This window comes from Lytechinus pictus, chromosome 9 (genome assembly GCF_037042905.1).
Source record: "Lytechinus pictus isolate F3 Inbred chromosome 9, Lp3.0, whole genome shotgun sequence".
Classification (NCBI taxonomy): Eukaryota; Metazoa; Echinodermata; class Echinoidea; order Temnopleuroida; family Toxopneustidae; genus Lytechinus; species Lytechinus pictus.
The window spans coordinates 4,572,206-4,592,704 of record NC_087253.1 but is presented as its reverse complement, the minus strand read 5'-3'; the positions used below and the strand labels follow the sequence as shown (position 1 = coordinate 4,592,704).

At 37.5% G+C, this 20,499-nt stretch overlaps 1 protein-coding gene across 1 annotated transcript; it reads left to right on the top strand.

Annotated features, from left to right (window-relative positions):
- Positions 1-803: 803 nt before the first annotated feature.
- Positions 804-17,246, top strand: LOC129268891 (uncharacterized). Its single transcript, XM_064104534.1, has 4 exons — positions 804-1,231; positions 4,333-4,461; positions 5,876-6,013; positions 13,477-17,246. The coding sequence occupies exons 2-4, from the start codon at positions 4,375-4,377 to the stop codon at positions 16,858-16,860; spliced, it is 3,609 nt and encodes a 1,202-aa protein (XP_063960604.1). The 5' UTR covers positions 804-1,231; positions 4,333-4,374; the 3' UTR covers positions 16,861-17,246.
- The last annotated feature ends 3,253 nt before the right edge of the window (positions 17,247-20,499 follow it).

Sequence of the window (20,499 nt, the reverse complement as noted above, 5' to 3'; positions counted from 1 at the left end):
TATAATTATGATTTATAATGCAATAATATGATATGTTAAGTTCCAGTATTAGCCAAGTTTTTATCGTTTCTATGATCAGTGTTCAGTTATCATTGAATTTTCCAATCATTTAACATGATTAAATGTCTATAGTTTTTAGCATTGATGAGTCATGTATTCATTTTTTATATGCCCCATTGTCCATTACAGAAACATCTGTTTATACTTCGACATTTTATTGTTTTATGTTCACATTTACCATTACCTTGTATATGCACCGCTTTATTCGCGTTACTCGATAAATACGGAACCATATTTCATTTTGATAAATAATTGATGTCTCTGTGAACAGTTTATCATTTTTTCGTGTTCTTCTTTTTTCTGATTTCTTCTTCTTCTTCTCTCTTCTTTATCTTTTACTTCTTCTCTCTCTCCCCCGACATCCCCTCCTCTTCATCTTTCTATGATCCCTTTGTAATATTTTACTGATGTATATGTTGATGCTAACATATTTTGTTTATTTTATGTTGTTCGTTAAACACTGGTTTTTAAATGTTTGCTATATATGTCAATTGTATATTATCCTCCACACGGCCGTAATGGAAATCACTCTGTAAACTGTTTGGGCTTTTTGACCGTGTATGAATAAAATCAATTTTATCTATTATCAGTCATTCATGTATTGATTTCTTTATTATACCCACATTTTTTTAAATATATTTTTTTACTGTACTTGAATGAAATTATTTAAGAATTGAATTGAATACCCTTTTGGCCGTCCATAATTTAGCCGAGAGGTGGGGGAAACCGAGAGTGCTAAATAAGAATCACACAGACAAGAGCTGAGCAAACGCAAGGGCTGTCCCAGTGAAAGTGATCGGTTAGCTTCACATTAGTCAGGTAATCTCGCTTAAAATATGAAAGAAATCTGATGAACCCGCGTTGTTCTGGTGTCTGGGGTAATATATTTTTGGTTGCTGTCTTTGAGTCGTGGTGCAATCGGTATGCACGTTCATTTTGCAACATTTCAGGATTCTATATGATGAACCCAGTGCACAAAAAAGTGGATTGATAAGTAATCTACATGAATCTAACAGTGTTAAGGATGTAATACAGTGCTCATCCCTTGATTAACATTTTCTTCGTACAAAAACCTATGACTGAGCGAACGGTACTAGTACTTTTCGAGGACATCTTCTCAATTTCAACATTCATCGATCAGTGTAGCAGAGGACAGTAGACCTGGAGTGAAGTAAGTGAAATTCCATTCTGCTTCCATCGAAATATTATTTTGAGTTTTAAATATTACTGAGTTTCGAACACTGAATTCATTTTCATACTGGCCCATGAAAGTGCAACGCGCCACGCTTTGCCAGAGGGCAATGGGCGATATCAAATGACACTCTATGAAGGTATTTTTTATTTCTACTTTTAATGCTTTAGCATGTTATAACAGTGTACTTGGCCAACTGTGAAATACCCGATGCTAGTGGATTAATTGTTTTTTGTGGAGATAATGAAAAACACAATTCAAATTAGAATAGATCAAGACATCAAAGTTATTGCTTATCTTATTGAATATCCTACCACCATATCACTCTAAAACAAATCAGCAAACAAATAAGTAGCGTACGCAAGATTTTGAAAGGGGTGGGGGTTACGCGACGAAAAATCGACAAGAAAAAAAGGGCTTTTCACCAAATATAGTTATAAATTTGTTCTTATTCTAACAAAAAAAATCGACAAGCAAAAACAGTGGTGGAATCCTGTACCCCCCCCCCCTTAGCGCCAATACAAAGTGGCTGTGGCGCCTAGTGCTGCCAATAAAGTGTCTCGTGGTGTGCAGTGGTTGAAACTGCATCCCAACTGGTGCGTAACGGCGCCAAAAATTTAATTTGGCGCGACGAAAATTTCCATCCGTTTGTAAAGTCTTTTTAAAAACAGTCATCTTTTCTCAAATTCAGGGCAATTTAGCACCACAGTATCAAATGAGGTGTTACTCAGGGTGACCAGAAGTATTTAATAGATTTGTTCCATACGACCCTTCACTGTAAAAACTGTGGTGTTTAAACTAACACCAATTGGTGTTAATAGAGGACCACACCCTGAGGTGTTAAAATTACACCCTAGAGATTGAACATAGCACCAATAAGTGTAAATGTAACAACCAAAGGTGTTGTAATAACACCTATGGGTGTAAAACTAACACCACCAATTTAACACCGGTGTAAAATAACTGGTGTGGTCCTCTATGTACACAGGTTAACACCGCAGTTTTTGCTGTGTTCCCATGACCATTTTGCACACATTATTCATATGAGAATATTAATTTCATGCATCACACTTACTCTTAAAACGCGTAGTAAACAATAAACAAGGAAAACTCGCAATGGAACTTCCTGTAAATCGTGATGCATTATTGTAACGTTTTAATAATGGTTAAACAGAAAAGGTTCGCAGAAGTTACGAAGGCAGAGTGTGTTTTTGTGCGTTGAGGGGCTCGTTAATATTAATGTATTCATATGCAAAGTCCTTATATCTGGTATTTGTATCTCATTTAATTTTGGTGAATGAAGTAATGAACCACACATTTTAAAGGGTTTTGCAAATGGTATGTGAGAGAAATTCTTAGAAGTCTGGAAGCGTCGTTTCTATACGTCAGCGATTCGACATTTTGAGCTTTTTGCACGACGGCGCATTCAGCGTCATTAAGATATCCTAAGAAAAGGTAAAAAGGGGGTTGTGTGAACTATAAATCGCTATCAAACATGTTAAGCAACGCTGTTTATGCCCGTCACTCAAACAACTATTCTTTAAACTAAAACAAAGATGTTTGAAATAGTTTAAACAATTCTTTACAAGTTTAAGCAATAGTTGTTAGAGTGACGGGTTTAAACAGCGTTCCTAAAAAAATTTTAGTTTTTTTCAGTGTGTCCAGGGCTCCGTAACACAAAGCATAACGATTGATCGTACGCTTCATTTTTAAGATTGATTGTACATTGTAGTCAATGCAATCAATCGTGAAAATTCCTTCTTTAATCACTGCTTTGTGTTACGGGCTTCAGATCTTGATGACGGTGGCTTGGGCGGTGGGTGAACAAAATTGTGGAATATGTGTTAGTCATTTTAACCATTTTGTTTAGATTTTTTCTTTTGGATAAGCCCCAAGTTTCGTGCTGCCACATTTAACACTAAAAGTGGATTTAACGAAACGGGCTGGACCAGTGTTGATTTCTTTTTCATTCTTTTTGTAAGACCAAAAAGAACCGATTTTTTTTTTTCTAAGCAGAAATTTAACATAGCCCATGGAAATTATTTTGCATGGACAACATAACAAGCAAATATACTCAGTTTCCAAAAGATTAACAACCAATCGGAAAATTGAAAGGTGATGAATGAAATATTACACCATTTTCTGAATAATGTCAGGATCGACCCAATAATTATATTTTTTATCAAAAAGGTCCAAAAAGTTCTCGCACTCTTTGCTCACTCACTTCTTTTAGAACTTTCGTCTCATTTACCATATTCGTCCCCTTCATTTTTTTTCGCTCAATACTCAACAGTTATATTTTTATAAAAGTGTATTAATATTTCAAATCATTTTGATTCAAGCACATTAATTTTTTTGTGTGTCTCTTTAAAGTAGGTGAAACAGGCAAGTCATGATAGGGAGGTTAAATTTTAATATTCTGTGAATTTGAAGTGTCCCGTATTTCATCTGGTGACCCCGGGGTCACCCCCTTCCTGCCTGTGATCCCAATATTTTTTAATAATTGTAATAATAGTGATATCTTATTGAGCGCACACACCGCCCAGAGACGCTCATGGCGCTAGCCCAGCACTGTTTTTTTTGTTGATAAAATATATACAAACACAAACAAATAATAATCCTTATTAGGTTGAATTTGGGACCGTAACGAATAATTGTGCACATGATTGTGCTTTTCCCGAAGTTTTGATAATTAGTTTGCTTAGACTAACCCCATATTAAATTTGGGGTAGTATGCTCCTTTTGCCCTCACTTTTAGATGGAAGACGCCAAATCAATTCGATATAGCATTTTGAAGAAGAACGCCCTCTAGTGTCAATATAATACATCTCTATGCAGTCATTACTTTCCCGTGGAGAACCAACCCACTGAACTAGTATTAGTTCAGTGAGATAATCTATTTCGAGATTCGATGGAAAATCCGGACATTCTTGGTAGAATTGCTGCCACTACTTTCTTGTTTTTTTTTTATCGACAGTAGGCCTATTGACTTTGATGCCAAGAGTTGAGAATTAAAAAAATAACAATATCACTGACTATTGTAATTGTGCAAGTATTATCTAAAATTATTTGCTTTACAGGTCGTTTTGAATATCACATTGAGCTTGATACCTAGACAAGCCATGGCGGGGCGCAGTGTCACAAGAGCCAGCCTCGGAAGGGAAGCTAAGCTGGGAGACTTGTACGATATCAGGACCGAGAGATTTCTGGTAACAATGAACCCCTGCCCCCCCCCCCCCCAAACAAAAACAAAAAACTCCATAAAGGGACATTTGTAAATAACAATAATAATGATATTAATTATACTTGTGCAAATACCAATGAAAATAAAATAATACTAATAATAATATTAGAATAATAATTAAAAATTGTGACCTACCACCCCAAAACCACCAATAAGTCGCCAAGTAAGGTTGTGTGTAAATAGCCAAAATAGTAATTTAGTCTCCAAAAACCCAAAAATTAAAAAAAGATAGCTTGTCTGAAAAAACAATTCTTCTTCTTCTTCAAGCTGTGAAAATTTGAAGTCGTGAAGTTGAATAAAAGAAAAGATACAAGATACAAGAGTTTCTTGGACACTACTTTGTTGGACTTTTTGGAAGATTACACAGTATGCACATCTCATGCTTGAGTAAACCCCAAACTTCAAACCTTGTTTTCTCCTTATTTTCTAAGCTCTTGATGAATTCTCTCTGCATTCAGTCAAGTTCTTGTAATGGTTATTGATAGTCAGTTTTAACATATATATCATTTTAAAGCTTAGGAAGTGAATATTCAAGCTAAACAGAAATTGAAATATTAATTTTGGTCGACTTATTGTTGGTTTTGGGGTGGCAGGTCACATTAATTATGATGATAAAGATTAGATAACAATGATCCCCTCATTGATTCTAATATACCTCTATCCACTTGAAAAATAAGTATTGATGGAACAAAATATCGACTTCTCTCTCCTTATCTCTAAACCTTCTCTTTTCTGAGGTGTCAATTAGTTGTGACCACTTAATTTCGAATGGTCATTGTTCGTAAACGAGTCACAATAACTTTATGTAATAATAGTATTTGTTAGCAGTAGTATTACTATTATCGTTATTATTATTGTTATCATTGTAATAATCATTCTTATTATCATTATTATATCATCGTTATCCTTATAACTATTATCATTATTATTATCAATACTTTATTATTGTTATTATTATCATTATCATTATTTGTTAAAGGCTCGCTCATTTCCGTCTCTAGAATTCATGGCTCTCTTCAATATCCCATATACTTACACACAATGAAAGACGTCAAAGGACGCCATGAAATCTCCTTAAGGCTTAAGCCTATAGTGGAAAGACGGCTGAATAAAAGATGACATACTTATATTAGTTTGAATTCAGAAAATGATATCACATAAATTACATGTATTGGCTAATCCATATAATGTATTCTCTTCGGTTTTCGAATGAGTAATGTATTGTGACACTAATTCTATACCATTTGTAAACTGCACAGGTATTATCAAATGCACAGTTATAACTAGGTCGAAATGCACTGGTTTAGCATCGTAATGAATGCTATGATAATTATTAGCTTTCTTTATATCCGTTAGTAATTTCATATTTATATGCGCAGACTGAAGCCCTATTCGTTTCTAAACTGGAAGACAATATGGTGGAGAACATGGGCATTGCCGAGACTGATATAGAGATGGCAATGTCCGACAGTTTCGAGGAGAAGTGCAAGATACTCGGTGTAGAAGACGAACTGCAGGTCAGTAAAATAAGTATAATAATAATAATAATAATAATAACGGTATATTTACCCAGGGTAGCCACTTCAGTTCCGAAAGCTGTTCTCCCAGCGGGCCCTGCTATTATTATTACCCAGCTAAGCTAGGCTACCTATTCAAGGTGCACACAGCTTTTTGAGAAATTACTTCCTGCCGGTACCCAATTACCTCAGCTGGGTCGAGTGCTGCAGAGTGTGGATGAATACCTTGCAGAAGAAAATTGCGCCATGGCTGGGACTTGAACCCACGACCTTCTGTTTCAAAGTCCGGAGACTAAACCACTCGACCACGACGCTCCACATTAACTTAGATTATTATACCCTTGTAAATAAAATTTCATTTCACGGCAATCACAGTCTCTGGCAGAAATCAAACTTTCAGTCAACTCGAAATTACACATGAAATTAAAAATCAAATATATTTTGAAGTAATATGAAATGCTGTTGAGTGGAGTAATATACCAGATTCCAAACTTTTTGTTCTTTTTACTTTGTTTGCATGATAATGTTTCAGGAGAAAATGAGCGTTAAATAAAACCGGTGTTTCATGAAAATAGAAAATTAAAGGTACGCTTTCGTCATTTTTAAGGGACTAACTTATACAGGTTATAGATTAATCTATTTTTTACCTTTCTTACACTTGATTTGTATTGATTTTTCTACAGATGATCATGCAAGAACAGTTTTATAAAAAAACACACCTAATTTTAGGGAAATGTTAAAACGATAGGAAAACGTATAATTTCTATTGCCTAAGTTGATATATTAATGATAATACATCTTGATACCTTTACATATGCGCAGATAGTCTGATCGTCAATTTTATTTGCCGTGCACGAAATCTTCTTGAGGCCCGGTCCCACTGCACTTACGGATGCAAAGAGTATGTAAAACATAAGAAAAAATGTTGCCATCCTTTGGAAAACGCTGTGCATCCGTTGTGTACTCGTTGCATTCGCTCTATTTGTCTAGCATCCGTCCATTGTGATTTCACTGTGATTTTCAAAAAAAAAATCAGCTGCACAAAACTTTTAAAACGGATGAACTTTCGCCTTGAACGATGTATATCCGCAACAATACGAGCGACAAATCTCCCATGTCCGTTATCAATCATCCTGCAGGTCCCTATGCTAATGAGGAAATAGGCAAGATTCATCGAAATCAGCTCGTGGCTGAATTCACCTCCTGCAAAATCTTGTGAATCGTGGGATTTTCTTTCCAATAATTTAACCCTTTTATCTTCAAGTCAAATGGAAGTTAAACAAACACGAGAACGCTGCCTCATGCATTACCAGGGGGAATCCTCAGTTGTTTTCCACCAGTCACTGGGTGTTTCGGCCCGTTAGAAACAATACTCCCTCTTGGTGGTGGGCCAGCAGGGCAAAACACCACACTCCCCACTGGTGATTAAATGGGTTCCTGTACCGTTTGTCTTTATCCAGTAGATGCTGCATCAGCAATGTTCACAGCTGTGGAAAGAGCAGAACAGAAGAAATAGGTTTTAGAATCCTCTAGTAAGAAATAAGAAAAGAAAGAAAGGAACGGAAGAAAGAAAAAAAAAGTTGCTTAATTGTTGGTCGTCCTCTTCCTTTGGACACACTTGGTGCGAATCCAACTAGCAGAACCCTTCTCTGCTGCCTCAGAAGCAGCCCTACAAGCATGCCTATTCTCTCTATTTCAGAAACCCAACTTCCGGAACCACCTAAGCAATGATTTTGTCATGGACCCACGACAACCAACCTCAAAGGGGAAGCAAAACACCTTCCAGCCCTTGCCTGTACACTCTGCCACAAGTTCAGAATATCTTATGAGCTTGTGCTCAAAGGCATAGTCAAAATTATCCTCCCAAAGGACGGTCAACTCTCCTAGAACTATTACCTTTGCAGAGTCAGTCCACAAAGCAATATCGGGGCGGAGATTTGTAAATCATCACATGCTGTGGGACCGATTAGACCAATTCTTTTAAAACCTATGTCATATTAAAGCTAAGATGTTCAGCTTTATCATTATCTAAATATCTCTGGTCTCGAACAGAAATAAAGGGAAAAATAACAACTTTTAGGGGGTAAAGATAATTATTTTGTAGCATGTTTTGAATCAAAAGTTTCACCTGCATTAATTCTTCTTCTTTACAAAGATATCAAAAACGTGAAATTTGTTCAATATGTAGCGGAGCAATGGCAGAATTATGAGATGTGTATTTGGTTCGCGCCCAGCTCATTAAATATGCAGAACATTTCTAGTCATGAATATCACTTGGATGAAAGAAGCTATTTTTAAGGACCGGCCTACCGACTGTTATCGTCCGTTAAATGTCCGCTGTAGCCTCTCTGCATCCTCGCAACTCACATTCACTGCAGCTGAATGACGGAAAGAGGAAGGAAAATAAGTTACATAGAGCGTCTATAAATCGTTAGTTGCACGGAAATAGAAAGGATGTAACCACAAGAATATCGTATATGTGCTGCACTCAACCCAGGTGAGGTAAATGGGTACCGGAAGGAAGTAATTCCTTAAAAAGCTGTGTGCGCTATGAACGCCTAGCTTAGCCGGGTAATATAGGAGCGCCTTGAGCATCTAACAAGGTGGATATGTGCGCAATATAAATATCATATATTATTATTATAATTATTAAGTATTCAACACCCTTCGGAGCTGGCATCCACTGCCATCAATTTTCATCCGCTATGCTTCCGATGAACATCCCCACTACGTACTACCCATGTCGATTATTATTCGTTATGTGTTCGCAATTTTTCTGCTAATTTTGTCCATTTCTTGAGCGGAAGAAACGGATGGAGCCACCCCCAAAATATTGTACTTTGATCTTAGCTTGCTAGTGCGGCGTATACGTTCTACTCCTGATAAAATAGACCTTGCCAAAAAGCAGAGTGGAAGAGACCTTCTTCCATGTAGTACATTCCTACTTTGGTATATATTTGTATTTTTGGCAGGTATGGTGAGGATGAGAATATGAACAGTTCAGGTTTAAAAAATTATCTACAGTGCATCTAAAAATAAGTTACCCCATCTAGCGGAGCCGAGTTTAGTGTACCACTTTCTTTAATTGGTTTAAAGTGGTACAGCTTATAGCATCTTGAGACAGCCCATTCCACAGTCTAATGGTGTCAGGGATTCTCCGTTGGTAGGCTATAGTTCTGCCGTACGTAAGGTACAAAGAATTCCTGTGAGTGTCCACGACTGGATGTTACTGCAGAGGGGCATGTGTAGACTTATGGGATGTCAATAAGCGAGTGGGCTACGCGATTGAGCATGACAAGCTGAAACTTAGCACTGCGTTCTTGAAGTGTTAGCTATTGCAGCTGATGTAGCATGGCTGTCACACTGCTTGATCTCCGATGGTCGTTGGAGATGAAGAGTGCAAATCGACGTTGTACTTTAGCTTGCGTATGTTTTCTTGAGTGAATGGATCCCAAACAGTACATGTATATTCCAATACAGGACGAGCCAGTGACTTCTAACAAAGCTCATTTGTATGCCTTGGACATGCCCTAAAGTTTGGCTGTGGAAACGCGCTGGTTGAGGCCGCTTTCTTCCGTACAGAATTGATGAGATGGTTCCAATTCAGGTTTTTGGGTGAGATAAATCCCGGGTACCTGGGGATTCATCCCCGGGGGCCACTTACATTGACGAGTGGATACCATGCGCGACCAAAAAACACGTAAAAAGGATGTTTTTTTTTTCAAGATAGGGCACGTTACGTACGTAACGTGATAAGGGTATCAAAAACACAAAAATAATGAAAAAAGTATCTATTTCGCTAGGAAAGCTACTTGTTTAGGGTCATATTTGCAGGGATGATAAAACAAAATTAAAATGTTTTATAATAGATGTCCTTGATACTTGTTTAGGGGTTCATTTCAGGGAATACTTGCCAAGAGTATCGTTTTGTTTCCAATAACTGTTAAGGGTAGGGTTTCACACGTCAATACTTGTTAAGGGGTGCATTTTCAGAGTATGGAAAATACGTGTTTAGGGTGCTTTTCGAGACCCCATGGTCGCGCATGGTATCCACTCGTCAATGGAAGTGGCCCCCGGGGATGAATCCCCAGGTACTTTGTAGTATCTACCTTCTGCAGGGTCTGTCCATTGACACTATAAGTATGAGGCTTAATGATCCGATGTCTCTTGTTGGTCACATAGAGAGTTTGGCATATCTTTGGATTGAATTTCATGAGCCAATCACCCTTCAACAGCTGCAAGGGTCAAGATCAATGCAGGAGCTGTGTTGAGTCTGCATCATATTTTATATTACGGTACAACATGCAGTCATCTGCAAACAGGCCTACAGTGGTCATGGTGGTGTCTGGCGATATGCACTCTGGTAGATTATTGATGTATGGAAGAAACAACAGTGGCCCGAGGACACTACGTTGAGGAACACCTGAGGTGAAATGGCCTATATGAAAGAAGAGTCTAACAATGTGACTTGTTGAGTACGATTCCTGATGAAAGCCGAGATCCAATCAGTGGTTTTGTTGCGGATGTCATATCCTTCTATTGACTCTGGTTTCTGTGCTTATTATGATGCCTGGAGATGTTGAATCAATCATGTTTGCAAGTTCTTCCCTCTTGTTCTTGACACTTTGAAAGTTCATAATTAACACCTTTACGTTATTTGTAGCAGTAACCTTAGTTGCTAGATTGTCCTTTTCACTGGACGTCTATGAAGAAGAGAACAGTAAGCTTGGGGGGCTGAAATAATCTTCAAAACCAATCGCATACTGACAAGGATATTTTGCCTTTGGGCCAGGATTCTGTTCCACATCCGGAGAGATGGCCAGTAAGGGTAGGCAAAGGGAGAACACTGCGTGAGCTTTCCCATGAATCGTTTGGGCTGAGGAATATCTAAGATCTTTGCTTTAGTAAGTAGCTATACAGTGCGTCCCAGAAAAAACGAAACCGAGATTTAGCGATGATTTATCATAACTTAATCATAAATAAAATAGACAAATGACCTACCAATGTAAAGCTTAGAATCTCCTCTTTCATCTGGTATTACTTAGATTATTCCTCATTCACGCATGAGTGAGCAAAAACAATTCGAAGAAAGGATGCCAAAAACTCATTTGGTGGGGGTTAACTGAATTTCAAAAAGAAAATCACATGACTAAAAAGTTCAATATCTGCTCTTTTCTTTGATACCTTACTCACAGAAAATGGTCAAAAAGTAAAAAAGTTATGATCCCTCGAAACAATGCTTGTTATTCCATAATTTCATTAAATAAACGTGTTTTCACCGGTTTCCCACAGAAGCTATCCCACGGTAACAAAAGAGTTAATGCATGGTTGATCGTCAACAAAACGGAGTGTCGAGTGAGTTTGGACGCTTGCATGTAATACGTCTTCATTTTATGAAATTATTGAAATTCAAGCCTTATTTCAAATAACCAGAACTTTGTTATTTCTTGACCATTTCCTGTAATTGAGGTATCAAATTAAAGAGCAGATATTGAACTATATAAAAATGTGGTTTTATTTTGAAAACCGAGATACGGCCCGCCAAGTGACTTTTTGGTATCCCCTTTTCAAATTGTTTTTGCTCACTCATGCGTGAATGAGAAATAAACTAAGTAATTTCAGATGAAAGAGGAGATTCTAAGCTTTAAAATGGTAGGTAATTTGTCTATTATATTTGTGATTAAGTTATGATAAATCATCGATAAATCTCGGTTTCGTTTTTTCTGGGACGCACTGTATATATATATATATATATGGGACTGGAGTGAGTCAAATTTTGGTTCCGACAAAACAACTTCCAAGAACAAAGATTCTATGTTAATATACAACCAAAAGTCCCTTAAATCAATTGCAGAATTTGCACAATGCCTGAAGAAGTATAATTTAGAATTCCAAACAGGAGTAATTTTCAGTGAATTTTCACACAGCACACGTCTACATCATACCGCCGCCCGATTTGTGTGTTTGAGGAGTGTAGAGATAATAATGTAGTATTTAAACTGATTTGAAGCACGCATGACTGTGTACTACAATTATGACGATGTATTAGGTAGATTTCGAATAGAGCTATACTCGCTTCGTCTAATCCCAGTTCGACTACTAACTGGTCTATTTAAATATGGTCTAATTATCATTTAGCTTATTTACCATTTTGCCTAAATTCCAGTTAGGCTATAATATTTCGTCTTATACCCACTTAGTCTAACACCAATCTTCTATTAGTTGAACTGTTTATCAATCAAACATCATTTAAGAAAGTGCAAAATAATTACCAAACGACATCAAAGTAATTGAAAATTATATTAAGTGGGCATTAGAAAAAGTGTAGTTTTTGACCAAACTGCAAATTGATAATTGACCAGATGGGTTTGTCTATGTGGTATTAGGCTGCGTTTATGCGACCTCAAGCCAGAATCATGATTTGAATCATGATTCGAATCATGATTCAAAACACAAACATGAATCACGATATCACAGAATCAGCGTTTAGACGACCTTCATTTCAATGCTGTTTCTCCTCAGATTCGGGCCAATCCAGTGCGCATCACTAGTGCGCAGTTTGACAGAGGAATTGTTTCGCACGTGTTTCGGCTCTCGGAAAATCTTTTGCTTCCAGAATTCAGTCTATACCTAATTTTGTTTACTTCTATCATATAGGGTCCATATGCTTTTATTCATTTTGTTAGTTTATCCAAAATGGTGTTCGGAAGTGAATTTCAGCGTAGATCCAATTTAATATTGACACTCTATACTCAACAACAACTGAGATCATTGTCTGTCCAGTTTATAATCCATTTACTAGAACTTGAAGTTGAAGACATGACCAAAAAATGAAAAGTAGTGGACGATGCGATGACCAACACAGAACTTGAACATGACAAGAAATGCATGCAGAGTAATCATGTACATACAATGAGCATATAGAGAGCCTTGAGCTTGGCAAGAGTCAAACCGAAAGTAGCCCGACACAGTGAGGTCATATAATCATGATTCAAATCACGATATCGTTTATTCGATCATTTTCGTACGTGATTCTGCAGAAACGTCTTTCCAAACGCCCCTTTTTTCGTGTTTCATGTTTGTGATTCTAATCATGATTATATTCAATTTCGACTAAACGCAATCGTGATTCTGCAGAATCATGATTCAGATCATGATTCTAGGGTGAAAAAGTGGCGGATAAACGCACCCTTAGTAAGATGTAGACCCAGTCAAAATAAACTGAGTTGTATCGGACGTCGGGACGTTTCACGTATAACGTGTCTCAACCGGGACGGTGCTCGGAATTGCGGCAAATTTGAAGAGTCTCTGGAACTGGAATATCCATGATTTTAAAACTTGTAATGAGCTAGAATTTTAATGAATTAGCCCTTCACGCTTAATGCCCCCCCCCCCCAACACAACTCATTTCAACATTATAATTATGTTTCTCTACTATCTTCCACATTCTATCCCAAAATCAGCTGAGTGTTGCAGTCGGAATGGTTGAACTTAGTGGTTCAGGAGCTTTCCTTGGGGACGAGTGGAGGAGTGCCAAGGCCCAAAGTAAGAGTCTCATCTATAAGCGGATGACAGTGAACGAGGAGATTATACTAAGCCAGAGCAGGACTATTGTAGACAGGGACATATTGTCCGGTACGAATCCCGATGCGACGCACGTCGTAGTAGGTATTGATTGGGGGGCTCAGTGTACAATCACTTGTGGGTATGAGAATAATGAAAATGATGACTTTACAGCTGTAACGGGAGAAATGAGTGTTGAGCTGGAAAAACTTAGGGACGTCCTAAATACAAAGGGAGGGGTGAACGATCTCGTTGACGCTAAGAAAACAGATGAGAGAAGTAGGCTTTCTTACAAATATAGGGCTGACATTTTAACTACAGAGGAATATATCTCTGTCACATATGAAGGAGCGAATCAGATTGCTAGATCTTTACCTAAACTTGTAAAGGAGAATACTAATGGTGGTAAAGGGGTTCCTCTGAAATACTATCTCATGTCTCTGGAAAGTGCCAGAAGAAAGTTAAGAGTCGATGCATCCGAAGACATATCATACAAGGAAGTTGATGAATGTACCGGACAGAAGGTTTTGCAGTTTTTGGAAGAGCTGAAAGAGAGCAGTCGGAAGGTGTATGACATATACCACGGAATGAATCATAACGGTGCATTCATTTCCGATAAAGCCCTTACAAGAACTGAAGAGGTCTGGGTCGAGGTCTCTGCACGAGTTTCCAATTTCAAAACCGATCTCCTGGAAAGAGTTAAAAAGGTTAGATCAGGGGAAGATAACATTAGTGTCCTGGAAGAGTTTATGAGTACGATGAACTCTGAAGAGGTGTCTGCTTCAAAGTACGAGGAGGAATTCAAACCACACCTGCAGAAAGTCAGATTTATAAGGTCAATGATGAGCCAGGGGGTCAGGTATATCGGTAAGAACGAAGAGCTTGTGAAATATGCAAAGGAAAATACTTTTGTTTTCTGTATCCCAAGTGGTAGCGATGAGGAAGCTGTGGAAAAAAATTGTGATTTGCTCCTGCGACTTTTGTCTTCATTCTCAGAAGACGACATGAGTGAATTCATTGCGGTAGACCAAGAGATTGTATCTACCCATGTATGGCCGGAAAAAGTGAAAAGGCCAACCATCAAGAAATACGTAGACGGCATATGTAAATCAGAGGACCTCTATGAGGAAGAGGGTAAAAACCTTGAGGAGTGCATGGTCCAAGCCCATCGCTTCCTCCGAAAGTCCGCCCCAAGGAAACCAGCATTGGTGAAGCTTAGATGTCCGAACGCTATTGCCGGGAATGGACGTTGTACTGGTGACCCAACCAAATGGAAATGTTCGGAATGTGGGCATTTAGTCGATTATGGTTCAACTACCAAGATGTTTTACTGCACATGTGGAGCATCGAATCCTAAGGATTCAAGGTTTCGATGTAATGATCCGCAACATGGCTTGAAGTTTATGAAGTACCCAAAGGACCTCCTATGGGACGACCTTTCCCAGCTAAAGCCAATACGAGAAGTGAACATCCTCATCCTAGGTGAGACAGGTGTTGGTAAATCAACGTGGATCAATGGGATTCAGAACTATCTGTCATTCGCCAATTTATCCGAGGCAATGGATTCTCAAGACTTCCCTGTCTTGATCCCATCGTCTTTCACCTTAACACAGGATGGTAAACAAAAGAAAATCAAAATAGGGACAGATGATCCCAACGAGGTCCAGGAAACTGGAAAATCAGCAACGAAGGAACCGCGGTCATATGTCTTCACCGTTGGTGACATACGATTGCGTTTGATTGACACACCAGGAATAGGAGATTGCGGTGGAATCGAACAGGACGACATCAATATGACAAATATTTTGTCCCACCTCCTGTACTACCCTGAGATTCATGCAATATGCATACTCTTAAAGCCGAACAATGCGCGGCTCACTGTCATGTTCCGATTCTGCATCCAAGAACTGCTTGTGCAATTGCACAATTCTGCCAAGAACAACATTGTGTTCTGTTTCACGAATGCCCGACAGACTTTCTACCAGCCAGGTGATACATTACCGGCTCTTAATGAAGAGCTAGCCAAGAAGAATGTCGGAATTCAAGCTACGAAGGATACGTACTTCTGTTTTGATAACGAACCTTTTCGTTTTCTAGCATGTATAAAGAACGGTGTCACGTTCGGCAAAGGAGAAATTGCCACCTATTCGTCCAGTTGGGACAAGTCTGTCGAGGAAACGGGACGTCTCCTTAAGTACATTGTATGTCACTTGAAGCCGCACAACGTTAAGGAGACCCTTGGCATGAATGAGACTAGAAGAATCATCGTTGCCATGAGCAAACCCTTAGCTGAAGTAGGCAACACAATAAATCACAATCTTGATGCAGCAAGAGAAACCAAAGCTAAAATTATTTATGCGGATACTGAAATGAACTCTTTGAGGAAAGAGTTGAAATTCAAAGGATATGACATAAAACGAATGGAACTGCGCTATCCCAGAACAGTATGTGCCGCTCCTGAGTGTGTCAGGTACGTCCCAGTCGGTCAATCAAAGGTACAGAACACAGTCTACGACACAATTTGCCACAATCGCTGTGGGCGCAAGGGTGTCCCAGTCGAAACAACGGGTAATCCCGAACTTGCTCGATGTGCGGCCATGAAATCCGAATACTGTAAGCGCAGTAACTGTAGGCACAGTTACAAGCAGCATATGCACGTGACATACGATGTAATGATAACGGAAAGGGAATTTCTATCAATCCAGAGTCAGGATCAAATCAATACCATTCAAGACACAAAATCAAAGAAAGAAGCATTCATATATGAAATCAACAAGAAAGTTGAAGAATTGAAAGCTGAACAAGAGATCATCATGACAATTGGAGCAAAGTTTGGGTCGTTCCTGAAGGCAAATGCTCTCATTACATACAACGACGCTGTGGAGGAATACCTGGAGATGTGTATAAAACAAGAAAAAGCCAAACCACTCACACTTCGAAAAGAAGGTGTGCTAGAAAACATGACTACAATGAAAGAAGAATACAAGAAACGGAGAGAGATTCTTGACAACGCTATCGCCGGGGGAGCCAGTGAAAATATCCAAACACCAGAACAAGTTCAAGAACTTCAAGAAGAGCTCTTTAGACTGAAACATTTTGGGGGCACGCTGAGGAAATTCTTCGACGAAATTTCCCTCATGCATACATCCAAGGACATGTATTTTGAAGAGGTCCATGTGCCCCCTCCAAAGAGCGTTTATCAACGGAAGAAGAAGGGTCAGAGGTATAATTGGGCTACAAACCTGAAAGATAGATTTTTCAATTCGTTGCCTTGGAAATATTAAAAGACCCCAAACATGTAGATATAGGATACACATTTCTAAGAGTATATTGGTAATACAAAACATTTTAAATATGTTACACAAGTATTTGTAGGAAATAATATATTTCCTCTTCGTTCTCTTTTACATCAAATTAATTTCAGGTAGAACGGTATTGCGAAAATTTAATAATGCATTAATGGCTTTCCTCCACATTTTTAGAATATGAGGGATGGGATTTAACTTAAAATAGAACTAACAGTTACACTTATCCTGAAATCCAAGAAGAAGAAAAAGCAATCGTCTTAGTTGACAATAAAGGGATTAGATGAAAACCGGGTGAACTTCGGAGATAACCTATTCACAAGAAAACCTTTAGAAAAGTAGTAAACATAATCAAAATAATTTAATACAGTAAAAGAAACAAAAACAAAGAAAGAGACCTTTTTCTTATTGAAAATAGTTACGTATAAGAGAAGACCTCAACTTTAAACGATACGGAATGAACGAATGGATCTAGGCTTTCCCATGGCAGGTTATTCCGACCCAGAGCTGAGCATGCTGAGTGTACAAGATATATCCTAATTGGATGATGGTAATAATAATAATTATAGTACTAAATGTAATACTAATAATAATGGTCTTTATTCATACTAAAAACCATTTCTTGCAACCAAAGGCTGAATTACAAATGCTTGTACATTGTTTCACTTAAAAACTGCTTATAGTAAATACACACAAAAAGGTTAAATAAGTAAAAGATAGACAAAGGTATATTTTGTCACCCCTGTGGTTAACTTTACAGTGCCTTAACCGAAACATCGGCTATCACTAGCCTTCTTAGAAGTGGGATAAATCGTGATTATAGTTCGAAGCTACAGTATGTATGCGTCTGTCATACCAGATATTAGTAACAGAAGATGGTTATCTCGATCTTGTTGTAAACACTTTAACGTGTATTTTTTTACAAAGTAGGTTCAAATATTGAATATATGAAATATACTCCATCTGACTTTCAAACCATATACTTATCATATGTTATCTTCATTTAGATCCAAAATGACGTTTGCTATAAGTATTGTTACTGGAACAATAGGTTTAAGGAGGGTTTCGGCATTACACACTTGCATGATATTCGCCACGTATTCCGTATGGTGCACGATACTGCAACTCATGGATTGATAGAACATAAGGCAGACAATAGTGGATGTATGTAACTATGTAAGTTATAGGTTCCGGAAAAAAAATCAATTTTGGTTTTTTTTTACTTAAATTTACGTCACAAGAGAACTAAAAATGCATTATAAGGAAACGTACACTTTCTTGTATATAATGTTTTGTGTTATTGTTTTGAGTACTCTACTATGATGTATCTGCACTGTAAAAACTGTGGTGTTAAAACTGACACCAATTGGTGTTAATAGAGGACCACACCCTGAGGTGTTAAAATAACACCCTAGAGATTGAACATAACACCAAAGAGTGTAAATGTAACAACCATATGTGTTGTAATAACACCTATAGGTGTAAAACTAACACCACCAATTTAACACCGGTGTAAAATAACTGGTGTGCTCCTCTATGTGAACTGCTTAACACCACAATTTTTGCTGTGGCCATGTTTACTGTTATTGTACTTTACGAACTTCTGTTATTCACTACGTGTTCAAAAATACAGATATTTCAGAGTACACATGTAAGAAGATGTACCGATATTACTTCATATGTCTATTTTGTAAGCACGGAATTGCAATTCAGTTTTTGAGATTGGTTTGATATTACATTCTTGTTAATATGTTGCTAGAAATGTATAATATTGCAATTTGCTGTTGTTTAGTATGTCTAAGAATATATTTCTAAAAGGTACATGTTACTTTTAATCGTTATATCTGCATTATAGTTAGTATATGTGCAAAGCAATGACACTGTAATAATTGGTTTCTAATGTCTGTTATCTCGCAAAATATGTGCCATTCATTTTGCATTTTGTCATAGAAAGTAGAACTGCTGTTGTTATGTACTGATATTGAATTGTACAACATTTTCTTATGGTGTTTTGTTACTTAATAGATGACCATAGAATTAAGAATACATTACTGCAAGTTAGTTAATAATAATAATAATCCGCTTTTATATAGCGCTTAATACATCGGAACGACGTGTCCAAGCGCTTTAAAAATATATTATTACCCCGGTCAGTCATTCCCGCACTCATTTACAATAGAAGTATTCATCCAGGTATTATCAACAATGTTTTAATCCGTGCTTACCCTTTATTTCGATTTTGGTCTCAAATCTGCAACGAAGTGGGGATGTAGGCCTCCTCCATAGTCAGCAAGCACAGATTCATATTTAAAACTTCAACCAATAACAGGTCTAGAGTAGAGACTAGAATCTACAGATTCTGTCTGTGTCAAATAGAGCCAGCCACAGTACACAGTGAATGTAGTCTCCCTACTTCAGACTCTGTATTGTGTACTATGCGAATTGCGGAAAACAAAGGTCTCTTCCTTTTTTTCATTTCATTTCAAATAAACATTTATTTTCCTCCATTTTACAAAATTTCTTCATTTTTGTCAACAAGAATTCATATGAAATCAATTTCCATAAAGAATATAAATATATACAACTTTTTGTGTACAGAGGAAGGCGTAGGTCCCTAGAAGCAAATGCTTGTGGCGGGATACGCCTGTGGACATATAAATATATACAGTACACATAATACAATACCTCCAGACTACCCAGACACTACAATATGTGAACTACAATTTTGTTTTCTACATTTTCTCTTTCATGTAAAGTCAACTTGTAACCAGATTTTAAGTATGACAAGGATATGGTACCTGTTTTACATTTATAAGTACATGTTCTTAACGTTTGAATTTTAGAGGAACATTAAATCATAAACATGTTTTAAAAAAGGTCTCAGTGAAATAGAATGGATCCATCTTCAAGATATTTTAATTCTTATAATTTTCTTGAATGTATGAACCTCCCGCGCTGACATGGCAAAGGTAACATACAGTATAGTACAAATCACTATTTTGTCATGTTAGTTTGTTCGTTTATCTGTATGCAATACTTCTGATTCCCCCCCCCCCCCACCGACTTAATCGGTGTTTCATTATAAAAAACAAGTGAGCATTTGTAAATATTGGTTAAGGGTGCATTTTTCTTGTAGACCTTCATGTAAGTAGTTGTGTTTATTGTTTCGAAGGACTTGAAGCATGTATGATGCTATATTACACTTGTTCGAGGTTTCAACATGATATTAAATTCCGAAGCAAAAATAACTTTGTCGTTGTCACTTGTTTTGTGCCATAGTTTTCATACTTCATCATTATCAGAATACCATGAATAAAAAAGGAAATCATTAACAAAATATGACATGAAAACCACTAGGAAGTTGTGTGCTACGAGTAGCAGTAACGTTAATAAATTAGAATATAAAAAAACAATACACCTAACTGCCTAATGCATGCGGTAAATTGCCAATTCGTCTACTGCCAACTCGTCCACTCACCACATGGTCTACTTTCTTTTAGTCTAATGCCATTCCGTCCATCAACATTTCGTCTAACAACCATTTGGTCCATTAATCATTTGGTCCAATCATCACTTCGTCTAGTCACCATTTCGTCGTTGACCATTTCGTCTCATAAC